General features: G+C 43.5%; 1 protein-coding gene and 1 non-coding gene across 5 annotated transcripts in view; one reads left to right on the top strand and one right to left on the bottom strand.

Annotated features, from left to right (window-relative positions):
* Nucleotides 1–1,707: 1,707 nt before the first annotated feature.
* Nucleotides 1,708–22,215, top strand: part of ZFYVE1 (zinc finger FYVE-type containing 1) — a 48,300-nt gene continuing 27,792 nt past the window's right edge. For 2 of the 4 annotated variants that reach the window (XM_023761330.1, XM_006097599.3), the window contains exons 1-2: nucleotides 1,711–1,938; nucleotides 4,178–5,122. In XM_023761330.1, the coding sequence (XP_023617098.1) occupies nucleotides 4,610–5,122 (513 nt within the window). In that variant the 5' untranslated portion in view covers nucleotides 1,711–1,938; nucleotides 4,178–4,609. Of the gene's footprint in view, nucleotides 1,939–2,208; nucleotides 2,228–4,177; nucleotides 5,123–22,215 lie in introns of those variants that run through there. The other 2 variants (XR_002831387.1, XM_023761331.1) reach the window with 2 other exon arrangements.
* On the bottom strand, nucleotides 3,684–3,790 carry LOC111827717. Its single transcript, XR_002831397.1, has one exon. It is a non-coding gene; the product is annotated as a U6 spliceosomal RNA (small nuclear RNA).

Genomic DNA, 22,215 nt, shown 5'->3' with positions numbered 1-22,215 from the left:
TTTTTTTTATGCTTTGGGGCTAATTTATGTGCAATTATGAATTTTTATAACTTCATTATTTTTCAAATCAGCACATTTAATCAAGTAGCTGTAAAATAATTCTAATAAAGCAAATACTAACATAGTCTTTTCTATCTTTTTTTAATGATCTCACTTATGTTTTATTTTTTTCCAGTAAAGTCTTAGATTATTTATTTATTTAACATATATTTTAAATATATATGTATATTTTATTGATTTAGAGTGGAAGGAAGAGGGAGAGAGAGAGAGAGAAACATCAATGATGAGAATCATTGATCAGTTGCCTCCTACATGCCTCCCACTGGGGACTGAGCCTGCAACTCGGGCATGTGTCCTTGACCGGAATTGAACCTGGGACCCTTCATTCTGCATGCTGACACTCTATCAACTGAGCCAAACAGGCTAGGCTTATTTTTTATTTTAAATAATTTTTCAGTTACAGTTGACATACAATATTATATTAGTTTCTGCTGTACAACCCAGAGATCAGACAATACATAACTTACTAAGTGATCATCCCGATAAATCTAGTACCCATATGACACCATACATAGTTGTTAGAATGTTATTGACTACTAGAGGCCCGATGCACAAAAATTGTGCATGGGTAGGGTCCCTAGGCCTGGCCAGCAATCAGGGCTGATTGGGGCCTTCCAGCTGCCGGCCAGGGCCTTCCTTCCAGCTGCCGGCTGAGGAGATGGGTTCTTGTCCCAGCTTTGTCAATAATTTGCTGAGTGACCTGTCAAGTAACTCAACCTTAGTATTCTCTCCTGGGTTAACAATTATCAAGATAGAATGATATGTTAGAATTGGCAGAGACTTCAGAGTTTATACAGTACAATTTCTTCATTTCATGGGGTGATTGAGCGACTTACCCAAGAGCTTTCTAGAACAAGCTTTCAGTCTTGGCATCTTAGATCAGTGCTCTTTTGACTACATCAGGCTTTTTTTTTTCAGTGTTGTTCCATGATTCAAACAGACAGAAAAAACAAAAACAACCCCCAAAGTGAAAACATTAAACAAATATATGGCCTTTCACATAAAGCCAGATAACACTATTAATTATTACCCTGCACTGAAGCCTGCAAGCTTATCTGACAATATACTCTGTTTAACTTAAGGATAACTTAAAATTCAGAAACTATGTAAGGAAAGGTCAGAAAAAATAAAAGGAGGGGAGGTGGAAATTAATGGTTGGCTTGGCGAATATTGGTAAACGGAAAATAAAACTCACAGGAGTACTTTTATTCTCTTAGCAATTCTTTTTTCCCCCTAGTTTGTACATGGTGAAATTGAGGAAGTGGAGGCTGTTTTTACACATTTCTGAAGGAATGGTGGGAAATAAGGGTTGTTTGAGATGAAATTACCTTGAGTATACTACACATTACATCAATTCTCTAACTTAACGCCATCCTTTCTGGGGCCAATGCCCAAAATAAGGCTCTGAAAACAGCAGAAACCACAGTCAATGCAAAAACTCCAACTCCCGAAATGCTTCACGGCTTGTTTCCACCGCTTCCTGGCACGAGCAATATCTTCAGTACTGGGAGTTGTAGTCATTCCGGGCCCTCACTTCCGGCGCATAGGGGAGGATGCCCCTCCAGGAAACTACATTTCCCAGGAAGCTATGCGTACCATTCTCCGCGTTTGGAGCGTCAGACTCCACCCCTGCCCCCTCCTCCCTCCTAGGGCTGCACAGCTCACGCCTTCCTGTTAGTCGGACCTGGTAGAAGTTCACTCCGATCAGCTGATCACAACTGACAACAGGAGAGGAGGAAGCCCGGGAGGCTGCGAAGGAGGTGGGGGGCGGAGATGGAGATGAGGCTGGATCCTCCGGTGCCCTGAGAAACAGCCCCCGCCCCCACCGGCGCCCCGTGGTCCCCCGACGCCGCCTGGCCGCAGCCGAGCTGCTCCATGGTGGGGTCCCCTGGCCGTCGCGGGAGGGGAGGGAAGGGCACGGCCCTGCCTAGGGGACGGACCGTAGTCCTGGAGCTCAGGCTGCCCCCAAGGGGGGGTGGCGGGTGCGGCTGTTGTGGGGGTGGGGTGGCATAAACAATAGATTCGGCTCTGGCCTCTGCCAGTGTTTGTGGGGGGTTTGGGGAGACCTTCTTTGTTCTTCGACTCTGCTCCTACCCCTCGGGTTGTGGTGGTGGTGCCCGGGAGGAAGGAAGGGTGAGGAATCCCCTGGCTGCAGGGAGATACCGAGGTAGGGGGCCGAGTGGGCATGTTTGCTTTGCCTGGCGGGCGGGGAGGTGTTCTTTTGAAGGCTGATTTTATATTTCTCTCAATTGCGACAAATTTTTGTTTTCGTGTGGGAGCTAGTTGGGGCACGTCTGAGGTTAGAGTGTAAATAAGGTCTCCTAGTCACTCCCTTCGCCTTCCTTGTTTATCTAAAAATAAGATTGATCGGTTGATTTCTGTGTAGGAGGGGTAGGAAGGAAATATCTGAAAAGAGGGCTTTGCATTTCGTTGGGGCTTTAGAATGGGTGTCAAGGCGAAGGGGAGTTTGGAATATAATTGTAGAAGTCACAAAAGCCCCTTTCCTGCCCCAGTTAAATATTTTTTTAAAGAGTTATTTTTAAGTTTTTGAGTAACAAAGGGAAAAAATGGTTTTAACTCACTGCAGGTCTGGCTTTGCGGTGGGCCATAGTGCAGGAATTCTGTCTCCTGTTGCTCTTTTTTTTTTCAGTTAGAGAAGGAACAAAAGGAAGTACAGTAATTGTTTTATATATTGTTTTCAAGCGTGAAATGGTGATTCTTGTTTCCAGGTTTAGAGTTCTTAATAGACATCTTTCTAACCTGAAACAACTCTAGTACTTGGATGGTGCTAAAGTTTATTGCTATTATCATTTCTTTAGCTTTTTCAGGCTTCTTTTTCCATCTCTCCCAATTGTGGAGTGCATGTGGGGGTGCAGAAGGTTGTCCCTCCAAGGATTTTTTGCTTAGTGATTTAAAAAATATATATTTTTATTTGTTTCAGAGAGGGAGGGAGAGGGAGGGAGAGATGGAAACATCAGTGATCAGAGAGAACCATCGATCGGCTTGATCGGCTGCCTCCAGCATGCCCCACACTGGGAATCTAGCCCTCAACCTGGGCATGCGCCCTGACAGGGAATCGAACTGTGACCTCCTGTTCATAGGTCGATGCTCAACCATTGAGCCACGCCGGCCAGGCCAGTGATTTTATTCTGAATTTAATAACTGAGTGAACAGAATATTTTTGTCTGGGAAATAAAGTAGCAAAGTCTCTTAAATGCCTTGGGCCTAGAGGTAGTGGTTATTTTCAAAGGACAACTTGACCATAATTTTGAGAAGAAATTGCTAGGTCAGAATGATTTTTAGAGAGAGGAAGGAAGCGGAATAGAGAAATAGAAACATCCGAAGAGAAAGAAACCTCTATCAGCTGCCTCCTGCACGCCTCCTACTGGTGATGGTGCCGCAACCGCTGCATGTGTCCTGACCCAGAATCTATTCATTGATCTCTTGGTTCATGGGTTGATGCGCAACCAGTGAGCTACACTGATGAGGCTGAGCCAGTGTAAATTTTACAAGCAAGAATGAGATTTCTTACAGGAGTTTTGGTGTTGTATTTAATCACACTTTTTTTTTTTTAATCCCCACCTGAGGGTATTTTTATTTTTTCCAGTGATTTTTTTTTTTTTTTAAATATGGAACTCTTCACAAATTTGCGTGCCATGCTTGCACAGGGGCCTTGCTAATCTTCTCTGTATTGTTCTAATTTTAGTATATGTGCTGCCAAAGTGAGCACTCCAGTGATTTTTAAAAATAATTCTTTATTGTTGAAAGTATTACATATGTCCCCCTTGTTCCCCTATTGACCCCCTCCGGCCCCAGTGATTTTTTTAGAGAGAGTGGAGAGGATGGAGGAGGTGGGGAGAGAGAGAAAGAGAGAAACATTGATGTGAGAGAGACACATCGATTGGTTGCCTCCCGCATTTGCCCCAATGGGGCTGGGGATTGAGCCTGCAACCGAGGTACATGCCTTTGACTGGGAATTGAACTCGAGCCCTTGGGTCCGGTGGCTGATGCTCTAATCACTGAGCAAAACCGGCCAGGGCTTTTTTTTTTTTTTTTTCCTTTAAAGGTGTACTTCTGTTTTTAGATGAGTGAAATCCTTTTCCTTCCTTTATTTTAGGTATCCCCTGAAGTATTGCCTTGAGGTTGGATTATGTTGAAAAGCTTCTGACCACTCTCTTTCATTACCAAAACCTTGTGCTTGAGGCCCAGCGAATGAGTCCACCTCAGTGAACACGTCAGCTCTCTCTCAGATAGCCATAAAAGACCCTTCCAAGTTAATTTGGACCACATATTTGTCTGCACTTTATGGAGGATGAAACCACCAAACCGAATGAACATTGCTGCTGATACAGAAGCCTTGGAGGCAGAAAATTAAAAATTTGAACATTTGTGAGTGTGTGAAGAATTCTAATGGGACACTGAGTGTGTGTGTGTGTGTGTGTGTGTGTGTGTGTAAGTGTAAGGTGTTCGGAACCCTGTGGTATTTCTGTGTGGTCTGCATCCTCAAAGCCTTTGTTTTCACTGCTGGGGAAAGCCCAGTGGCTGTTGTATGGTGGTTGGTTTCCTTACCAACCTGAGTATGAGTGCTCAGACTTCCCCAGCACAGAAGGGCCTGAACCCAGGGCTCATGTGCCAGGAAAGTTACGCCTGCAGCGGGACTGACGAAGCTGTCTTCGAGTGTGATGAGTGCTGCAGCCTGCAGTGTCTCCGCTGCGAGGAGGAGCTCCATCGGCAGGAGCGCCTGAGAAACCACGAGCGGATAAGACTCAAACCTGGCCACGTCCCGTACTGTGACCCCTGCAAGGGCCCCAACGGGCACTCACCCGGTGTTAGGCAGAGGGCAGCTGTGAGGTGCCAGACCTGTAAAATCAACTTGTGCCTGGAGTGCCAGAAGAGGACTCATTCTGGGGGTAACAAAAGGAGACACCCCGTTACCGCCTACCATGTCCCTAAGGGCCAGGAGTCACTGGAGGAAGAAGAGATGGATGAGGAGACCAAGAGGAAGAAGATGACTGAGAAGGTTGTGAGCTTCCTCCTAGTCGATGAAAACGAAGAAATTCAGGTAAGCCATTGGGGACTCGTGGTAGTGGAGCCGATCTGTTGTTGGAAGGTAGCTCTCAAAAGGAGAGTCTAGGGCAGTGATGGCGAACCTTTTGAGCTCGGCGTGTCAGCATTTTGAAAAACCCCTAACTTAACTCTGGTGCCGTGTCACATATAGAAATTTTTTGATATTTGCAACCCATAGTAAAACAAAGATTTATATTTTTGATATTTATTTTATATATTTAAATGCCATTTAGCCGAAACCGGTTTGGCTCAGTGGATAGAGCGTCGGCCTGCGGACTGAAAAGGTCCCAGGTTCGATTCCGGTCAAGGGCATGTACCTGGGTTGCGGACACATACCCAGTGGGGAGTGTGCAGGAGGCAGCTGATCGATGTTTCTCTCTCATTGATGTTTCTAACTCTCTATCTCTCTCCCTTCCTCTCTGTAAAAAATCAATAAAATATATAAAAAAAAAAATGCCATTTAACAAAGAAAAATCAACCAAAAAAATGAGTTTGCGTGTCACCTCTGACACGCGTGTCATAGGTTCGCCATCACTGGTCTAGGAGGAGCTCCCATTTTATCATTAAAAGGCAAGACCCCTAAAGCTTAAATTGCAAGGAGTCAGGTTTAGTTCCTTACCAAGTTGTGTGACCTTGGGCTGAATTTCTTTCTCTCTCTCTCTCTCTCTTTTTTTTCTTTTTGGACTGAATTTCTTTACTTCTCTGAGCCTCAGTTTTTTCATCTATAAATTGGGAACATTGAGACTTCATTGGTTTGTTGTGAGGATGAAATGGCAGTTTTGTATAGCTTATTGCATAATAAGTGCTCAGTATATGATAGCTGTTATTATTATTAGGAAGAACTGATTTAGAACAGTTTTCTGAATGAGAGCCTTTGGCACATTGTGAATAAATGTGAATGATGAGGGATTGTACCTGTGCAGGGAAAAGAACCACTGATAGTGAGTACCATGGGAGTGTTAGGCAATAAGTCATAAGCCTGCTCACTCCATTTAGAGAAGCAGGTCTTTTTTTTTTTTTTTAGTATGTTTTTATTGATTTCAGAGAGAGGAAGGAAGATGGGGAGAGGCATGGAAACACCAATGATAAGAGAGAATCAATGATTGGTTGCCTCCTGCACGCCCCCTATTGGGATTGAGTCTGAAACCCTGGTATGTGTCCTGACTGGGAATCAAACCATGATTTCCTGATTGATGGGTCGATGCTCAACCACGGAGCCACACCAGCTGGTCTTTAAAAAGTGGCATTTGAGCCTTAGCTGGTGTGGCTCAGTGAATAGAGCATTGGCCTGCGGACTGAAGGGTTCCAGGTTGATTCCAGTCAAGGGCACATGCCCAGGTTTCGGGCTCAATCCCCAGTGGGGGGTGTGCAGGAGGCAGCCGATCAATGATTTTCATCATCGATGTTTCTCCCTCTCTCTCCCACTCTCTCTCCCTTCCTCTCTGAAATCAATAAAAATAATTTTTTTTTAAAAAGTGGCATTTGTGCCCTGGCTGGTGTGGCTCAGTTGGAGTGTTGTCTGTGCACTGAAGGTTGCGGGTTCAATTCCTGGTCATATACCTAGGTTGTGGTTCAGAGTATGGGAGGCAACCAGTCCATGTGTGTCTGATATTTCTTTATCATCTCTATCTCTATCTCTATCTCTATCTCTATCTCTATCTATCTCTATCTCTATCTCTATCTCTATCTTTCTACCCTTTCTCTCTCCCCCTCCCTCCTTCCTCTCTGAATTCAATTAAAAAAATTTTTTTAAGCGGCATTTGATAAGGATAGTATTCTCTCCAGATGGGCTCTTCTTATATTTTCGTGTATAGGCTTCAGATCAGTAAAAGCCAGTGAGGCACCTGGGATTACAGAAGGACTGAAGAACATTTGATTGGATTCTGAGTTGGGGAGAGGGTAGTGTATGACCACTAGGGGCGATTGGGGAAGGGGTGGTATAATGGTATACTTTCCAGAGAAGGTAGTATACGTAAGGTCTGTGCTTTCGAGTGAAGACTGCTTGATTCATATCCTGTCTATAACACCTACTGGCTATATAACCATGGCAAGTTATAAGCTCTGTGCCTTCTACTTCATAGTAGTAGTTGAGAGGATTCAAAGATATTAGGAATGGGAAGGATTTGTCATAAGGCCTGGCACGTAGTGTCCACTACCAGTCTGTTGCAGTAGTTTTTTTTTTTTAATCTTTTTTGTTGAAAGTATTACATAGGTTCTCTTTTTCCCCCAATTAACCTCTTCCAGCTTGCTCTCGTCCTCCTCCCACTCCCCTCTTTTTTTAAAAAATATATATTTTTATTGATTTCAGAGAGGAAGGGAGAGGGAGAGAGAGATAGAAACATCAATGATGAGAGAGAATCATTGATTGGCTGCCTCCCGCTCAGCCCCAACCAGGGCCAGGATGGAGCCTGCAACCAAGGTACGTGTCCTTAATAAGGACCCTTCAGTCTGAGGGCTGACACTCTTATCCACTGAAACCAAATTGGCTAGGGCTCTTGGGTTTCTTTCATAAGGGACCCATATAATTCCACTCATGAGGCTTTATGCTAATGACCTAATCACCTCCAAAGGCCCCATCTCCTAATACCATCATATTGGGGGTTAGATTTCAACATGTGAATTTTGGAGGGGATACAAACATTCCGTCTGTAGCATTGTATTTTATAGATGAGGACCCCGAAGCACAGAGAGAGGAAGTAACTTGCCAAGATCAAGTTACAGTAAGTGGCAGAGGATTTGAACACAGATATCTGGCTCTAAGATCCTTGCTTTGTGAGACTTCTGCTATCTCTGACCAAATCATTTAAACTTTCTAATTAAGCTTTATATGGTCAAAAGCATCAGATCACCAGTTCCTCATGGCTGCTGTAAGAATCAAATGAAACAGCTCTATACAAATGTAAGACTTGTCATTGCAGAACTCCTTCCTCATAGCAATAAATATTCTATGAAAGAAAAAAAAAAGAGGAGAAAAGGGGAATAAAAGAGAAAGAGAAAAGACAAAAAAAAAAAAAAAAGACCACAAAAAAAAAAAAATTCAGCCCTGACTGGTTTGGCTCAGTGGATAGAACGTTGGCCTGCAGACTCAAGGGTCCCAGGTTCGATTCTGGTCAAGGGCATGTACCTTGGTTGTGGGCACATCCCCGGTGGGGAGTGTGCAGGAGGCAGCTGATCGATGTTTTTAACTCTATCCCTCTCCCTTCCTCTCTGTAAAAAAATCAATAAAATATATATATAAAAAAATTCAATGAGTTAGGCCCCAACTTTGTTTTTATTTTCTTGTTTCTAGGCATCTGTGTACATAAGGAGCATTTAGCAGCTTATAGGCTGCTAATGTTATGTGTGGTTTCCTCAAATTCTATGGCCTAGAGTCTCCTAAGATTTGTTGCTTGTGATTCAAGTATTCAGTTTCTTTTGGAAAACTTAAAGGACAAAAAGTTACCTTTTAGAGGTGAAAATTTTTTTATCACGTTGTTGTCATTTGAGTGGGTACTGGAATTATAAATTTGACGAGAGACTAACTTTTGGTTTCAGAAGTGGAAACTCATTTGTGGCCTGCTAGCCAAAGCCACTCAATAATTCATCACAGTTATTGACCATATGTTATGTGCCAGGCACTTTCTAGGTTCCAGGGATACATGGTTAATAAAACTTGGTCCATGCCATCATAGAACTTACCATTTAAGTGGGGAAAGCACAGTTCACATATGTAAAACACATAAACAGATGGTTTTTAGCGAGAGAGAGGAAGAGGGAGAGAGAGCAACATCAATTTGTTGTTCCACTTAGTTATACATACATTGGTTGATTCTTGTATGTGCCCTGAACGGGGATCGAACCTACAACCTTGGCGTTTTGGAACGATGATCTAACTGAGCCACCCAGCCAGGGCCTGCAAGATGATTTGGAATCCACTCTTGCAGGAGAGCCAGGGAAGGTTTTATAGTAGAGGTGACTTATAAGCAAAGACCTGATGACTGATACTACCTGTGGCAAATAGACCTCAGAGGGAAATGGGAACAGAAAGAAGGTGGGACTGAATGTTTGAGTATGCCAGTGTGGCTGGAGTGTGTTAAGGAAACAGGTGCAGAAACAAGCAGGTGCCAGATGACGTGGGGCCTTGTAGACCATAGAAATAACTGGATTATGAGAGTAATGAGAAGCACCTGTCTGTTTTATGCCAGAGAGTCACATCTGATAGAACTTTTTTTTTAAAATATATTTTATTGATTTTTTACAGAGAGGAAGGGAGAGAGATAGTTAGAAACATTGATGAGAGAGAAACATCAATCAGCTGCCTCCTGCACACCCCCTACTGGGGATGTGCCCGCAACCAAGGTACATGCCCTTGACCGGAATTGAACCTGGGACCCTTCAGTCCGCAGGCTGACGCTCTATCCACCGAGCCAAGCCGGCTAGGGCTCATAGAACTTTTTAAGAGATGTCCCTTGACTGGAGTGTGAAGACTAGATTGTGGTGATTGTAGGGGGACCAGTATGAAAGTGGTGAAACCACGTAGGAGGCTATGGCAGAAGGTGAGGTGAGAGGTGGCTTAGATTTGGTGTTATCATTGACATGATGAGATGGAAAAACATTAATGAATGAGGGACAAAGTTTGGATGTAAAACGAATGCTGATATATTGGGTGGAGGAGTGAGGGAATGAGAGAACTTAGTGGTGACTCCTGGGCTTTTGGTTTGTGCAAATAGCTCCTGCTTAATACCCCAACTTTTTTGAATCTATAAAATTAAAAGTCTTTGAGAACAAAATTTATACAATAAAGAGAGCTAAATTAGCCTCATTTGGTATTAAACTAACACAGTAATTCTCAACCAGGAGTGATTTTGCTTCCTTAGGGGGCATTTGGCAATGTTGAGACGTCTTTGCTTGTCACAGATGCGGGTAGAGGGGGGTGTGCTACTGGCAAGTGGGTAGAAGCCAGGGTGCTGCTAAGTATCTTACAATGCTTAGGGCAGCCCCCCACAAAAATAATTATCTGGCTTTAGCTGGTTTGGGACAGTGGTTAGAGCGTCGGCCCATGGACTGAAGGGTCTCGGGTTCGATTCTGGTCCAGGGCACATACCTCAGTTGCAGTTTGATCCCCATCCCCAGTTGGGGTGTGTGTGGGAGGCAACCAATCGATGTCTCTCACATCGATGTTTCTCTCTCTCTCTGTCTCTCCCCTTCCCTTCCACGCTCTCTAAAAATCAATGGGGGGAAAAAATCCTTGGGTGAGGATTAACAAAAATAATAATTATCTGGTACAAAATGTCAGTAGTGCTGAGATTGGGAACCTGATCTAACAGATGAAGGTTTGGTTGAATAGGAGACCTGGATACTAGTGAAGTGGAAAATATATCAGGAACAAAATATTTAATCGGTACACTAGTTTTTTTTCACTCCTCAGAAGTAATCTAGGTGAAATCAGTATTTTCTTTTGGCATATTTTGTAACCTCTCCAGTGAAATAGTTAGACTTTCTGGGTTGTGTTCGTTGATTTTTCTAGGCCCAGTAGAATGGTGCTAGGCAAACCAAAGGACTTAGGGACCCATTGTTTACAGCCCATAATAAGTAGATGATCCACACTGACAAGTCATTGTAATCTCTTGAAGTTAGAGACAACACCCTTAGCAAATAACTCAAAGGTTAGAAGAATAGTTCTAATAATTAGGGTTCTTCGAGGGGAGGAAGAGGATAGTAGGAACTCAGATATCTTATCAGAATGTTTATTAGTAAAAGGGAAAAAAGATTCCAAATTTTCTCTTCATTCTTATGTACACATACATTTAAAACCCATTCAGGTTTTTTTTTCATAATCACCCCATTCTCCTCTTTGTCTCTTTTCTAAGAACTTCCTCTAACTGTCCTCTTGCCAAGAGAATAGAGCAGCAGCCTGACAGGAAATTTTCCCTGTTTCCTCTTCACGCTGACTGACCCCCTGACTGGGACATTAGGAGAACCAGGGAGGTTTTCATGCCGAAAGACTCCTCATGCGCAGCACGCAGGTGCTAAGGGAGCCGGGGTGGTCAATGAGAAGCTAAGAAAATACCCACTGAGGCAGGCCCCCCCTTGACTCAGAAATTGACGCCTTGGGCCCTCCAGGAAACGGGAGACCAAGGGAGCCTTCTTTGTCTTTCCCTCCGCGAAGTCAGTGGTGGACCTCATCTCACTGAGACCGTCCCTTTAAGAAGACCCATCACGGTACTTGGCTGCGTCACTTGTTTACAGTCCCAGAATAGTGTGGCTCAGAATACTGGGACTTGGCTTTTTTTTTTTTTTTTAAGTTGGCTAAAAGAGACATTATTTTAATGGGATTCAGGAATGGAAAATAGCGGAGGATGTTTTCCGACTATGGGAATCCTAACCACACACTGGCTGTGCTAGACTCATCTGCTGGTGACTCCTTGCCCTTTGTCTGCTTCCGGGTCTAGGGTACCTTGCTGGGCGGGGTTCGCTCTTTCCAGGCCCTTTGTTTCAGACCGGTTGGCAGAAACCCCTTAAATGTGGTCAATAGGTCTTGAGCCAGGGGGGTCATCATCTTCTAAATTGCGGGACATCCCCATTTTTCTCTCCCTGTGGCCGAACTCTTATAAGGACCAATTTTGGTGCCGTGGCTGTTAGCCTTTTGGTAAGTTCTGGTCAGAACATGAATATATATATTTACTATTGGTTCTTAGATGCTATATTTTAAAAAGTAACACAAAGCCATACATCTGTTCAGGAGCTGTCTGTCTGTCAAAATAATAAGCAATAATTGGAGGAGTAGCAGAGGCTCCCTCCACTGCTGCTGCCTTTTACTTCTAAAAGCCCAAGTAAAAGCCCCTTTTGTTTAGTAATAATGGTGGAGGGGGAGGCATTGTATGGGATTACTGGGAAATGCAGGGTTGAGGATGACTCAGACAGGCAAAAAAATGAAAGAGCCCCTATTGTGTGCCTTCAGTTTCTGCTCTGCATCTTCTGCTGTTATACAGGCTCCTGGCATTTAACCTGGGAGGCTATTTTGTTTAGTGCAGGGCTGTTTAAAATTTGACCCATATAAGCCATCAAAATCACTGTGAGTCAGCTTTTCAGGGAACCTATTTTTAACTATTTCAAGTTACCTCCAGTTTGTGCAATTCTATTTTTTTCTGGTCTGTCACTTCCTTAAAGTGATTGATTTTTTCTGGAATTGGTCAAACATTTGGCTTTTTGAGTCGGGGGTAGTATAAGAGGAAGATTTCCTATTCTGTAGACCTTATATGTTTTCCCTGTGGATGCATCTCCTGGCCGTACCACCTTCGAGTTTATCCTGGAGATGGTGTAGCAGGGAAGGGCTTCTGAGAGCTGGCTAAAGTTTTCTGGGGAGTCTTGCTTGCTTTGGGAGGAGCTCCCATGAGATCATTTCTATCTGGGCTTAGAACTGCTGAATGAATTGAGCACATTTGATTGGTGGTGGGAAATCAGAGGAAAGCTAATGGATGCGACCCCGAAGAAGGGATTGTAGAAAGTTGCAGGCAAGAGGAATTGGAAAGACCTATGGGAAGGAAGGACATAGTAGGATTTTTGGAGGCAGGAAAGGGTGGATGCTTCCTTGGAGGATGTTTTGTACATTTTGCCTCTCTTTCCAATGACTGTTGGCCAGAAATTAAGAGGCTCTGTTTAAACTGTTTGTGTGGTTGTCTTGGTAGTGGCTGGCGTTCTTGGGAAAAGAGCGTGTATACCAGCCATATGTAAGCACTTGACCTCTGCCTTCACTTCACTGGAGGATGATTCTACTTTCTAGCAGCTCTGGAAAATTTCCCCCTCTTCCTGATTTCCTTCTGCTTGTGACTGAATTCCTGCTGTCTTTCCCAGGGAATTTGAGTCTAGATGGTGGAATGCTTGAACAGAACTGACAGAGCTTGGTTCTGACCTGTAGGCACAGACACCCCAGCTTGAGGTTGAGAGAGCACTTCAGCAGTCCTAGAGTATGTTAGAAGTTCCTCTGCTTTGCAGCCCAGTTGCTTCTGCCTAGTGAATATGTCATCCTTATGACTAAACTGTTTTCCATAACCTCTCATAACCTTTTTCAAAGAGCTCAATTCAATTTACATGTGTCATTGAACAACAGTCGTAAACATTTATTGAGTGTCAATTATGTGCCTTATTAGTTTGAGTAATCTCTCTGAAAAACCTGTCGCTTTTGGGGGAGGGGGAAGTTTCTGTCTAGAACTAAACATAAATGATTTCAGGTTAATGTACTGTTTTGCGTTATTCATGACATTCCTTTTCCTTTCATTACCACAGAAAATGGAGTTGCTACTTTTTTTTTTTTTAAAGGATTGACCTAGATTTTGGCATTAAAGTGCAGCCTTCCCTGACCATCATATTTATAAGAGCAACCCTTATCCCCACCTTGTAGTCCTAGTCTTATATCCTGATTTCTTTTTATACCACTTATCACCATTTGACATGACATAAAAAAAGTACATGATGTAACAAGACTTTTAAAAATAAGCTCTTTTGTGGTATAATTTACACATTGTAAGTGTATAGTTCTATGAGTTTTGACAAATATATGTACACGAGTAACCCCCCTGTCCCCCACCAAGGTCAAGGTAGAGAACATTTTGATCCCCCCAGAAGGTTCCCTTGTGCCATTTAATTAATTAACTAATTAATTAATTTTAAAGATTTTTAATTGGTTTTTAGAGTAAGAGGAAGGGAGAAGGAGAGAAAGAGAGAAACATCGATGTGAGAGAGAAACATCAATCAGCTGTTTCCTGCATGCCCTCAAGCCAGCAACTGGGCATGTGCCCTGACTGGAATCAAACAGTGATTTCCTGGTTTAAAGGTCGACGCACAACCACTGAGCCACGCTGGCTGGACTGGGCAGTGATTTTTACCTTTTCTGTTCGTCAGCATCTAGACAGTGTTTGGCCATAGTACGCACTCAAATATTTGTTGAATGAATGAAATGTGTTAATGAGAGTAAATAAATGTAACAATTCAACAAACATTTAATGAGTGCCTACTATGTGCTGACAACTGAGGGAGATACAAAGTGGCAGTAAGACACTGAATTTGCCCTTGGTGAGAGGACAGTCTAGTGCTGGTAGAAGACAAATACATAAAATAAGGTGGATAATGTCAGAGCGGTATGGAGAAAATATGGCCATTCAGAGGAGGGTGTTATTGCTGGAGGAGTTACTATTGTTAATTGACTTTAAAATAGTTACTAGTATATGCTATATTCTTACTTAACCACGGCTCTACTATCTCACTCCATATTGAATAGAAACCAGACCCCTCTCAGTTTCGGACCCAGACACCAAAGATCTTATAAAGCTGTGTCATCTATTAAGATCTTCGGCATAAACTGTGAGAAGAGCACTTTAGTGAGTCTCTGGTTTAGTGATAATTCTTGGAATCATTCTTTTGAAGATTGAATGCTTTCTTATGCATAATATATGTATTATGCAACCTTATAACAGCTTTTTTTCCCGTTAAATTGAAGATACATCCTTTTGAGGGAGGGAGTGGTAAATACTGAGAATCTTCCTTGTCCCATTATCCCTAATTCTATAAGGAGGCATTTATTGGAAAACTTCCCTCAGGAGGGTTTTTAGTTGGGATAATGGAATGAAAATTCTGAGGTGACTGCAATAACTGGCCTGGAGGTAAACCAGACAGCTACAGCAATGATGTCAGGCAACACTTCTCTAGCATTTGCTACATGCCTCCACTGTGCAAAGTGCTTGATGTACATCGTCTCATTTAATCCTTCCAGCAAGCTGAGGTTCAGAGAAATAACTTCTTTAAGGTTATTCTAAAGTCAGTGAGTGGTGGAGGCTGGTTGGGTGAACACTTAACGGTAATATGGACTGTTTCGTTCTAAAGAGACTGTAGCATCTGCATTTTGTGCTGAGTTTATTAATTTGTTTTAACAAATATGTGTTGATTTCCTATTATGTGTCAGGCCCTGTGCTGGGGCTGCGGTGGTGAACAATACAGACCAGACCCCTTGCTAGCATGGAGTACATTCTCTTTGGGAATCTCAGAAGCAGGATGATGTTAACAGAGATGATGGGTTGAGAATGAAGACTGAGAAAGAGAAAGGTTGAGTAAATTATCTCTGGTGTAATTCAGGTAGAGGTAGACTTAAACCTAGCTCTCTTGTCTTCTCTCTAGCCTCAGTTTTTCACTGCTAAGTCTCAGAGCCTTTACCAGCCCTTATGCTCATTGTTGTTTTTTTTGAAAATATTTTTATTGATTTCAGAGAAGAAGGGAGAGGGAGAGAGAGAAAAACATCAATGACAAGAGAGAATTATTGATCGGCTGCCTCCTGCATGCTCCCTACTGGGGATCAAACCCGCAACCCAGGCATGTGCCCTGCCTGGGAATCAAACCGGGACCTCCTGGTTCATAGGTTGACACTTAACCACTGAGCTATACCAGCCGGGCTAGGCCTGTTTTTATAGCTGGTCACTTAAAAGGGGAGCTGCATCTCCCATCTGTAAGCTCCTTGGAAGAGTCCTTTGAGGACCACGTGGCTCTTGAGGATGCCTCAGTAATTCCAGTCTGTGCTCAGAATTCAGCTTTGCTTTGGAAAGCTTTCTATCTGTCTATATTATATAAAAGACTAATATGCTAAGTGTCCCTCCGACTGGGAGCTATGACACGCACTGACCACCAGGGGGCAGATGCTCAACGCAGGAGCTGCCGTGACGCGCACTGGCCATTTACAGAGAAACAGTACTGCAGACCTGATGCCCACAAAGCAACACTGGGCTTCCCCCAAGTGGGACACAGGTTCCCACCACCACCTGGAGCAACAGCCCACCAAATCGTGGCTGATGCTGCTGAGACCACATGGTGCAAAATGCGGCCCACAGCCCACTCCAGCCCAGAAACGGTGGCTGTGGGCGCCAGTAACGATGTCATGTAGCAATGCCTGGCTTCCTCTCCCTAGCCACGACTAGCCTCCTTGCAGTTTCTTCAGCCCAGAATACGACTTGCTTTATAGCCAGGTGGAAACATTTTACACTTTAACTAAATGTCTGTGAAGCATTTTCCTGTGCCTCATCTCATTTGATCCTCATCACAGAAGCCCTGGAGTAGGTAGATAGAAACTCAGTGGAATCCTATTTTCTTTAGATTTAGAAAGTTCAGAAACTTGACCTGACTGAAAGAAGAAATGGTGGACCTTGAAAATGACTTCAGGTTTTCTCACTGTGCAGAATATAGTCAAACACTGCTACAGTTAAAGATTTTACCCTTTCTTTTCCCTGTGTGATCTACAATAATAATCTGCTTCGTGTTGATATTTGCTGTGTTGCTGACAATTACCTGAAAGAGAAGTTGGGGTGCTTCCTTGGGCTGGAAAAAGTTTAGCTAAATCAGAAAGCAGGTCTAATTAAGCAAGTTTATTCTTTATATATAAAAGGCTAAGTTGACTCACCCATGCACGGTACATATAAAGCTCTCACTGGCGCCAATCGCACACGTGTGTTTCGATCTGTCATTGTCAATCGTGAATTTGGTTGACACTTTTATTATAGAGAAAGGGTGAATAGCGATATTAAAATATTTCTTCTAATTAATTTCCTTTCAATGTGCACAAATTTGTGCATGGGGCCACTAGTTCAGACATAAATGGAGAGCTGAATAGGTTGAAGTCAAAGAGACTGATCATGAAGCTAAAAATGACTATTTTTAAAGAATTCATTGTGTGGGTCATCTCTACATAGAAACAATCTCTCTCTTGCTCTAGAGTAGGAGGGGAGCGGCAGGCAGTGTCCGTGAGGCCATGTGTCAGAAGACATGGGAGAATTCCTGACCTCTCAAGTAATGGAACACTTTGGGGACACTGGAGTGGAAGAAAGTGATCTTTGCCCTTACCGAATGTGTTCAGTGTATTTGTGAAGCCAATCTCATGCCTCCAGTGGTCTTAAGAAAACATTTGATTGAGAAACAGTTGTTTTTATATGATGTTATTGATACATACATGTATAAACACAAAGATATACAATTCTTTTAGGATAGAGTGAGAGACCTTTTTCTGAACTCTCTGGGTTAGAGAAACAGGTTTACTAGAACTTTCTGGCAGTAAAGGTTTGCTATTGGAATGGAGCCTTCTTATCATTTGGGCTTTAAAATTAGAGTGGCCACTGACTGGTTGACATTGTTTAAGTAAAATCCTGTTTGAAAATTAGGCCATGGGCTTAAATCATTGCTTGGAGCACTTTTCTTTTAAAAAAAAATAAAAGGCTGAGACGGCCCCTGCGAGGCTGCGATGTCCCATGCGAGGCTGCGTGAGGCTGCAATGGCCCCTGTGAGGCTGCGACGGCCCCTGCGAGGCTGTGATGGCCCCCTGCGAGGCTGCGACGGTCCCTGTGAGACTGCGACGGCCCCTGTGAGGCTGCGACGGCCCCTGCGAGGCTGCGACGGCCCCTGTGAGGCTGCGACGGCCCCTGCGAGGCTGCGACGGCCCCTGCAAGACTGCGACGGTCCCTGTGAGACTGCGACGGCCCCTGGGAAGCCGGTGGAACCGTGCGAGCCGCCCAGACGGCTTGGTCGACGGCCCGAGAACCAGCTTGCAGCCCCACGCACAACTATTACCCGAAGGGCGAGAGGGGCGAGAGCAGCTGTAGTGTTGCTTTCTCCTCACTTTTGGTAGTGAAATCCTCATTTTAAACATAAGAGGATACATTATTTTAAAAAGCCATTACGTGGCTCCGTACCCTTTCTGAGTAGAGCGTGAACAAGTCGTGAGAGACCTTCCGAGCACAGGGACACGTTGAGGATGGAAATAGCTACATTTTCCATGTGTATGACCTTTGACCCGGCGACAAAAAGCGTACACCTATGGATGAGGACAGTGGGGGGGTAAGGGCAGAGGGTGGGGTGGGAACTGGGTGGAGGGGAGCTATGGGGGAAAAAAGGGGAACAACTGTAATAATCTGAACAATAAAGATTTATTTAAAAAAAGAATAAAGTACCAAAAAATAAAAATAAAAAGACAGTTACAAAGAAAAAAAATAAAAATATATATATTTTATTGATTTTTATAGAGAGGAAGAGAGAGGGATAGAGAGTTAGAAATATCGATGAGAAAGAAACATCAATTAGCTGCCTCCTGCACGCCCCCTATTGGGGATCGAGCCCGCAACCAAGGTACATGCCCTTGACCAGAATCAAACCCTTTTTCAGTCTGCGGGCGGAAGCTCTATCCACTAAGCCAAACCGGTTAGGGCTGGAGCATTTTCAACGTGATGAAAGTCAGTCTGGATTTTTCAAGGAAGAGTTCCCTCACCTTCCACTTCCCTTGTCCCTTCTCTGGAATAAGGAAACTGTAACCCAAGTTCTATGCCTGTGCTGCTCTCAATTAAATGAAATAATCAAGTTATAGCTTCCTTTGGGGATAGTGGTCCCAGTTCTGATAAGAGCAAGAATCTGGTTGGTTTCAGTGGGTTTGGTCTCTTCCACTAAACTCAGCCAAAAATGGAATGAAAGCAAAGTAAACTGGAGGCCAACCAGAAAAGTAATGAAGAGGAACTTAACTTTGGGAATAACTATTAACTTAGACTGGGCTTTATTTTTTATTAATCCTCACTCGGGATATTTTTTCATTGATTTTTAGAGAGAGTGGGAGGGGGGAGAGACAGCAAGAGAGAAATATGGATGTGAGAGAGACACATCAATTGGTTGCCTCTCACACGCACCCCGCCCAGGGCCAGGGATCAAGCCTGCAACAGAGGTATGTGCCCTTGATGGGAATTGAACCCAGGACCCTCCAGTCTGCAGGCCAATGTTCTATCCGCTGAGCCAAACTGGAATAGGGCGACTTAGACTAGTTTTAGAATTTCAATGGAGAGGGATGAAATAATTTGTTGGGTCTTAGCAGTGTGGCTCAGTTGGTTGAGCATCATCCTGTGCACTGAAAGGTCACTAGTTCATTCTTTTTTTTTTTTTAAATATATTTTATTGATTTTTCACAGAGAGGAAGGGAGAGGGATAGAGAGTTGGAAACATCAATGAGAGAGAAACATCGATTGGCTGCCTCCTGCACACCCCCTACTGGGGATGTGCCCACAACCACCAAGGTACATGCCCTTAGCTGGAATCGAACCTGAGCCAAACCGGTTAGGGCACTAGTTCATTCTTGGTCAGGGCACATGCCCAGGTTGCAACTTGATCTCTGGATAGGGTGCCTGTAGGGGAGGCAGCCAATTGATGTTTCTCTCTCTCTCCCCCTCCCCCTCCCTCCCTCTGTAAAAAGTGGTTCTCAACCTTCCTAATGCCATGACCCTTTAATACAGTTCCTCATGTTGTGGTGACCCCCAACCATAATTATTTTCGTTGCTACTTCATAACTATAATTTTGCTACTGTTATGAATCGTAATGTAAATACTATCTGATATGCAGGATGTATTTTCATTGTTACAAATTGAACATAATTAAAGCATAGTGATTAATCACAAAAACAATATGTAATTATATAGGTGTTTTCTGATGGTCTTAGGCGACCCCTGTGAAAGGGTCGTTCGACCCCCATAGGGTTCGGGACCCACAGGTTGAGAACCGCTGCTCTAAAATAAATAAAAACATATTTTAAAAAATAATCTTTTTGGTTCAGGGGTGGAATTTATGATAAGCATTAGATTTTTATTGAAAGCAAGCAAGTGTCCCTCAGCTCTTCCTATTGCTTTGGGTTAGGAGCTGATTTTTGCCCTTGGCCACAGGGAACACCTTTGTAAAGATTTGAAGCATGTATGACTGTAGTTGGTACCAATTAGATCCTCTTCATCCAGAGAGGCCAAAACTGGAAGAACCTCAATGCTGAGCTACTTTCCTTGGGATTGTTTTCTGTTGTCTTTGGTGTTTAATTTCAGGGTCTGACTGTGTTCTGTTGAACTTTACAGTACTTTCCAAGGCTCTTCAGCTCCTTCCCCATCTCTTGCTTTTTCCTTCCCAGGCCTCCTCAGAACAAAGCCCATGTGGTTGGTCATTCCTCCTGGATGATTCTGTGAGGGCTGAGAACGAATTTCTTAAGGGAGACTGTCATCATTCTGTTGCCTGCTTGGGTCAGAGGTTGACTGCTGGATACTTTTCACTACCATAAACTGCTCTGAATTCTAACTTGAAACAATGAAGTTCACTGAGTACTGTTACTTTTCATTTTAGAAACTTTACTTCAATCTCTACACAAAGTGAAAAGCTTTGTGAGTGAAGTGAAGAGGTACACTGTTTTCTTAAAGATGTGTATACTATTAGATGCCAACTTTACTAAGAGTCAACTATAAAGCCAGTATGAATGATAATATGTTGTTTTGATTTGCGGGAAAGAAGGTATCAGAAGCAAGCAACAAGCATTTTTTTAGGTAGAATCAGTTTAGATTTCATCATTGCTGCTTTCGTACCTGAATGAGCAACTTCTGAGCACCAAGCAGGTCCCAGCCCAGCTGCTACTGCAGTGCACCTGGATGTCTTCCCAGTGCTGGTCTTTAAATATTAACGGCTGATATTTATTGAGTGCTTACTTTGTGCCAGGCATGGTGCTATGCAAAGTGGGATCCTTGATTACAAACAGGAAGAACCAGTGGAGCAGGAGCCTTGTTCCCTTCTGGCCTTTTCCTTCCCTCATCAAAGGGAGTCTTCTTTTTACTTTTTCCTCCCCTGACTGAAAACTAATCTTACTACCACCTAGGCCTAAGCTGTTCTCTCCTTCTGGCTCATTTAAAGATGAATTGAGCAGTAAAACTGGGAGCAAAATTATGTGAAAGATACAGGAAGGAAAAATGAACCATGTTTTCTGTTTGCAAGGCACGTTTCATTTATCTATTTATTTGATTAGCAACCACTACCCTGTCAAGGGAGGCAAGAGTGGTTATATCCCCATTTTACACATGAAAAAAATGCAGTCAGTGCATGTTAAATGATTAGCCAGGGCTGTCAGTAGAAAAACCAGCCGATGGCCCTGGCCGATGTGGCTCAGTTGGTTGAAGCATTGTCCCTGTGTACTAGAAGGTCTTGGGTTCGATTCCCACTCGGGCACATACCGACGTTGCATATTTGGTCCCCAGTTGGGGTGCATACGGGAGGCAAACAGTCCATGTGTCTCATATTGATGTCTGTCTTTCCCTCTCTCCCTCCCTGAAATCAATTACAAGGAAAAAAAACAAAACAAAACCCAGCCTAGAGCTTTGAGCTTCTTCTCCCAGAATTCTTTGCTCTAGACTCAGTTGTATATACCCAACACATGAACAGATGTGTTTAATACATTACCCAGGATACCAAGTGCCAAAATAATATCCCAGATGCTTATAGGGAGTGTTTCATTTTCATCCCAAATGAATTTATGTATGTTATGTACATCATTTAGTCAGCACTTAATCAATATGAGTAATGAGACATTTCTGTATCTGAAGGCTCCCATGTGTCCCTTTATAGGTGCCTGCTCTTACATATATGGGTAACGGTTGTGGGCTAACAGATTCATAACAGAGTAGATTTCTAGGGGAGAAAATCTTTAGATGTACTCTTCAACCCTTATGGATACTGAGGGGACTGTTTGAGAAGGTGAATGGCTCTTGTGAGGGATCACTGACCTTACCTGACTCCTTGCTAGTAGAGGTTTATGGAGCTTTTTGAAAAATATATTATTTTGTTGATTTCAGAGAGAAAGGGAGGGAGAGAGAGATAGAAACATTAATGATGAGAGAGAATCATTGATCGGCTGCCTCCTGCACACCCCCCCCCGCCCAACGAGCCCGCAACCCAGGCATGTGCGCTTGACCAGAATTGAACCCCGAGACCCTTCAGTCCGCAGGACGACGCTCTATCCACTGAGCCGAACCAGCTAGGGCCCCGGGCCTTACTGTATAAAATATGTATATATATATATATGTCTGTGTGTGTCTGTATGTATCTCTGTCTCTCGGTGTACATGTTGATATCGGATACAGAAGGTATTTCTGGGGACAGTCTCTATTATAATCTAGAGAGGGATGATGGTCGAGACGAGAGGGATTACCCAAATTGCGATGATACTGCAGAAACACCGGTGGAGGGGCAATAAAGGGAGGCATTATGCGGGTAGACCCCGCACGGTGAGAGGGACCTTACGA

Source organism: Myotis lucifugus, unplaced genomic scaffold (genome assembly GCF_000147115.1).
Source record: "Myotis lucifugus unplaced genomic scaffold, Myoluc2.0 scaffold_207, whole genome shotgun sequence".
NCBI classification, from domain to species: domain Eukaryota; kingdom Metazoa; phylum Chordata; class Mammalia; order Chiroptera; family Vespertilionidae; genus Myotis; species Myotis lucifugus.
The sequence above is the reverse complement of the archived record's forward strand: the minus strand, read 5'-3'. Positions and strand labels throughout refer to the sequence as shown.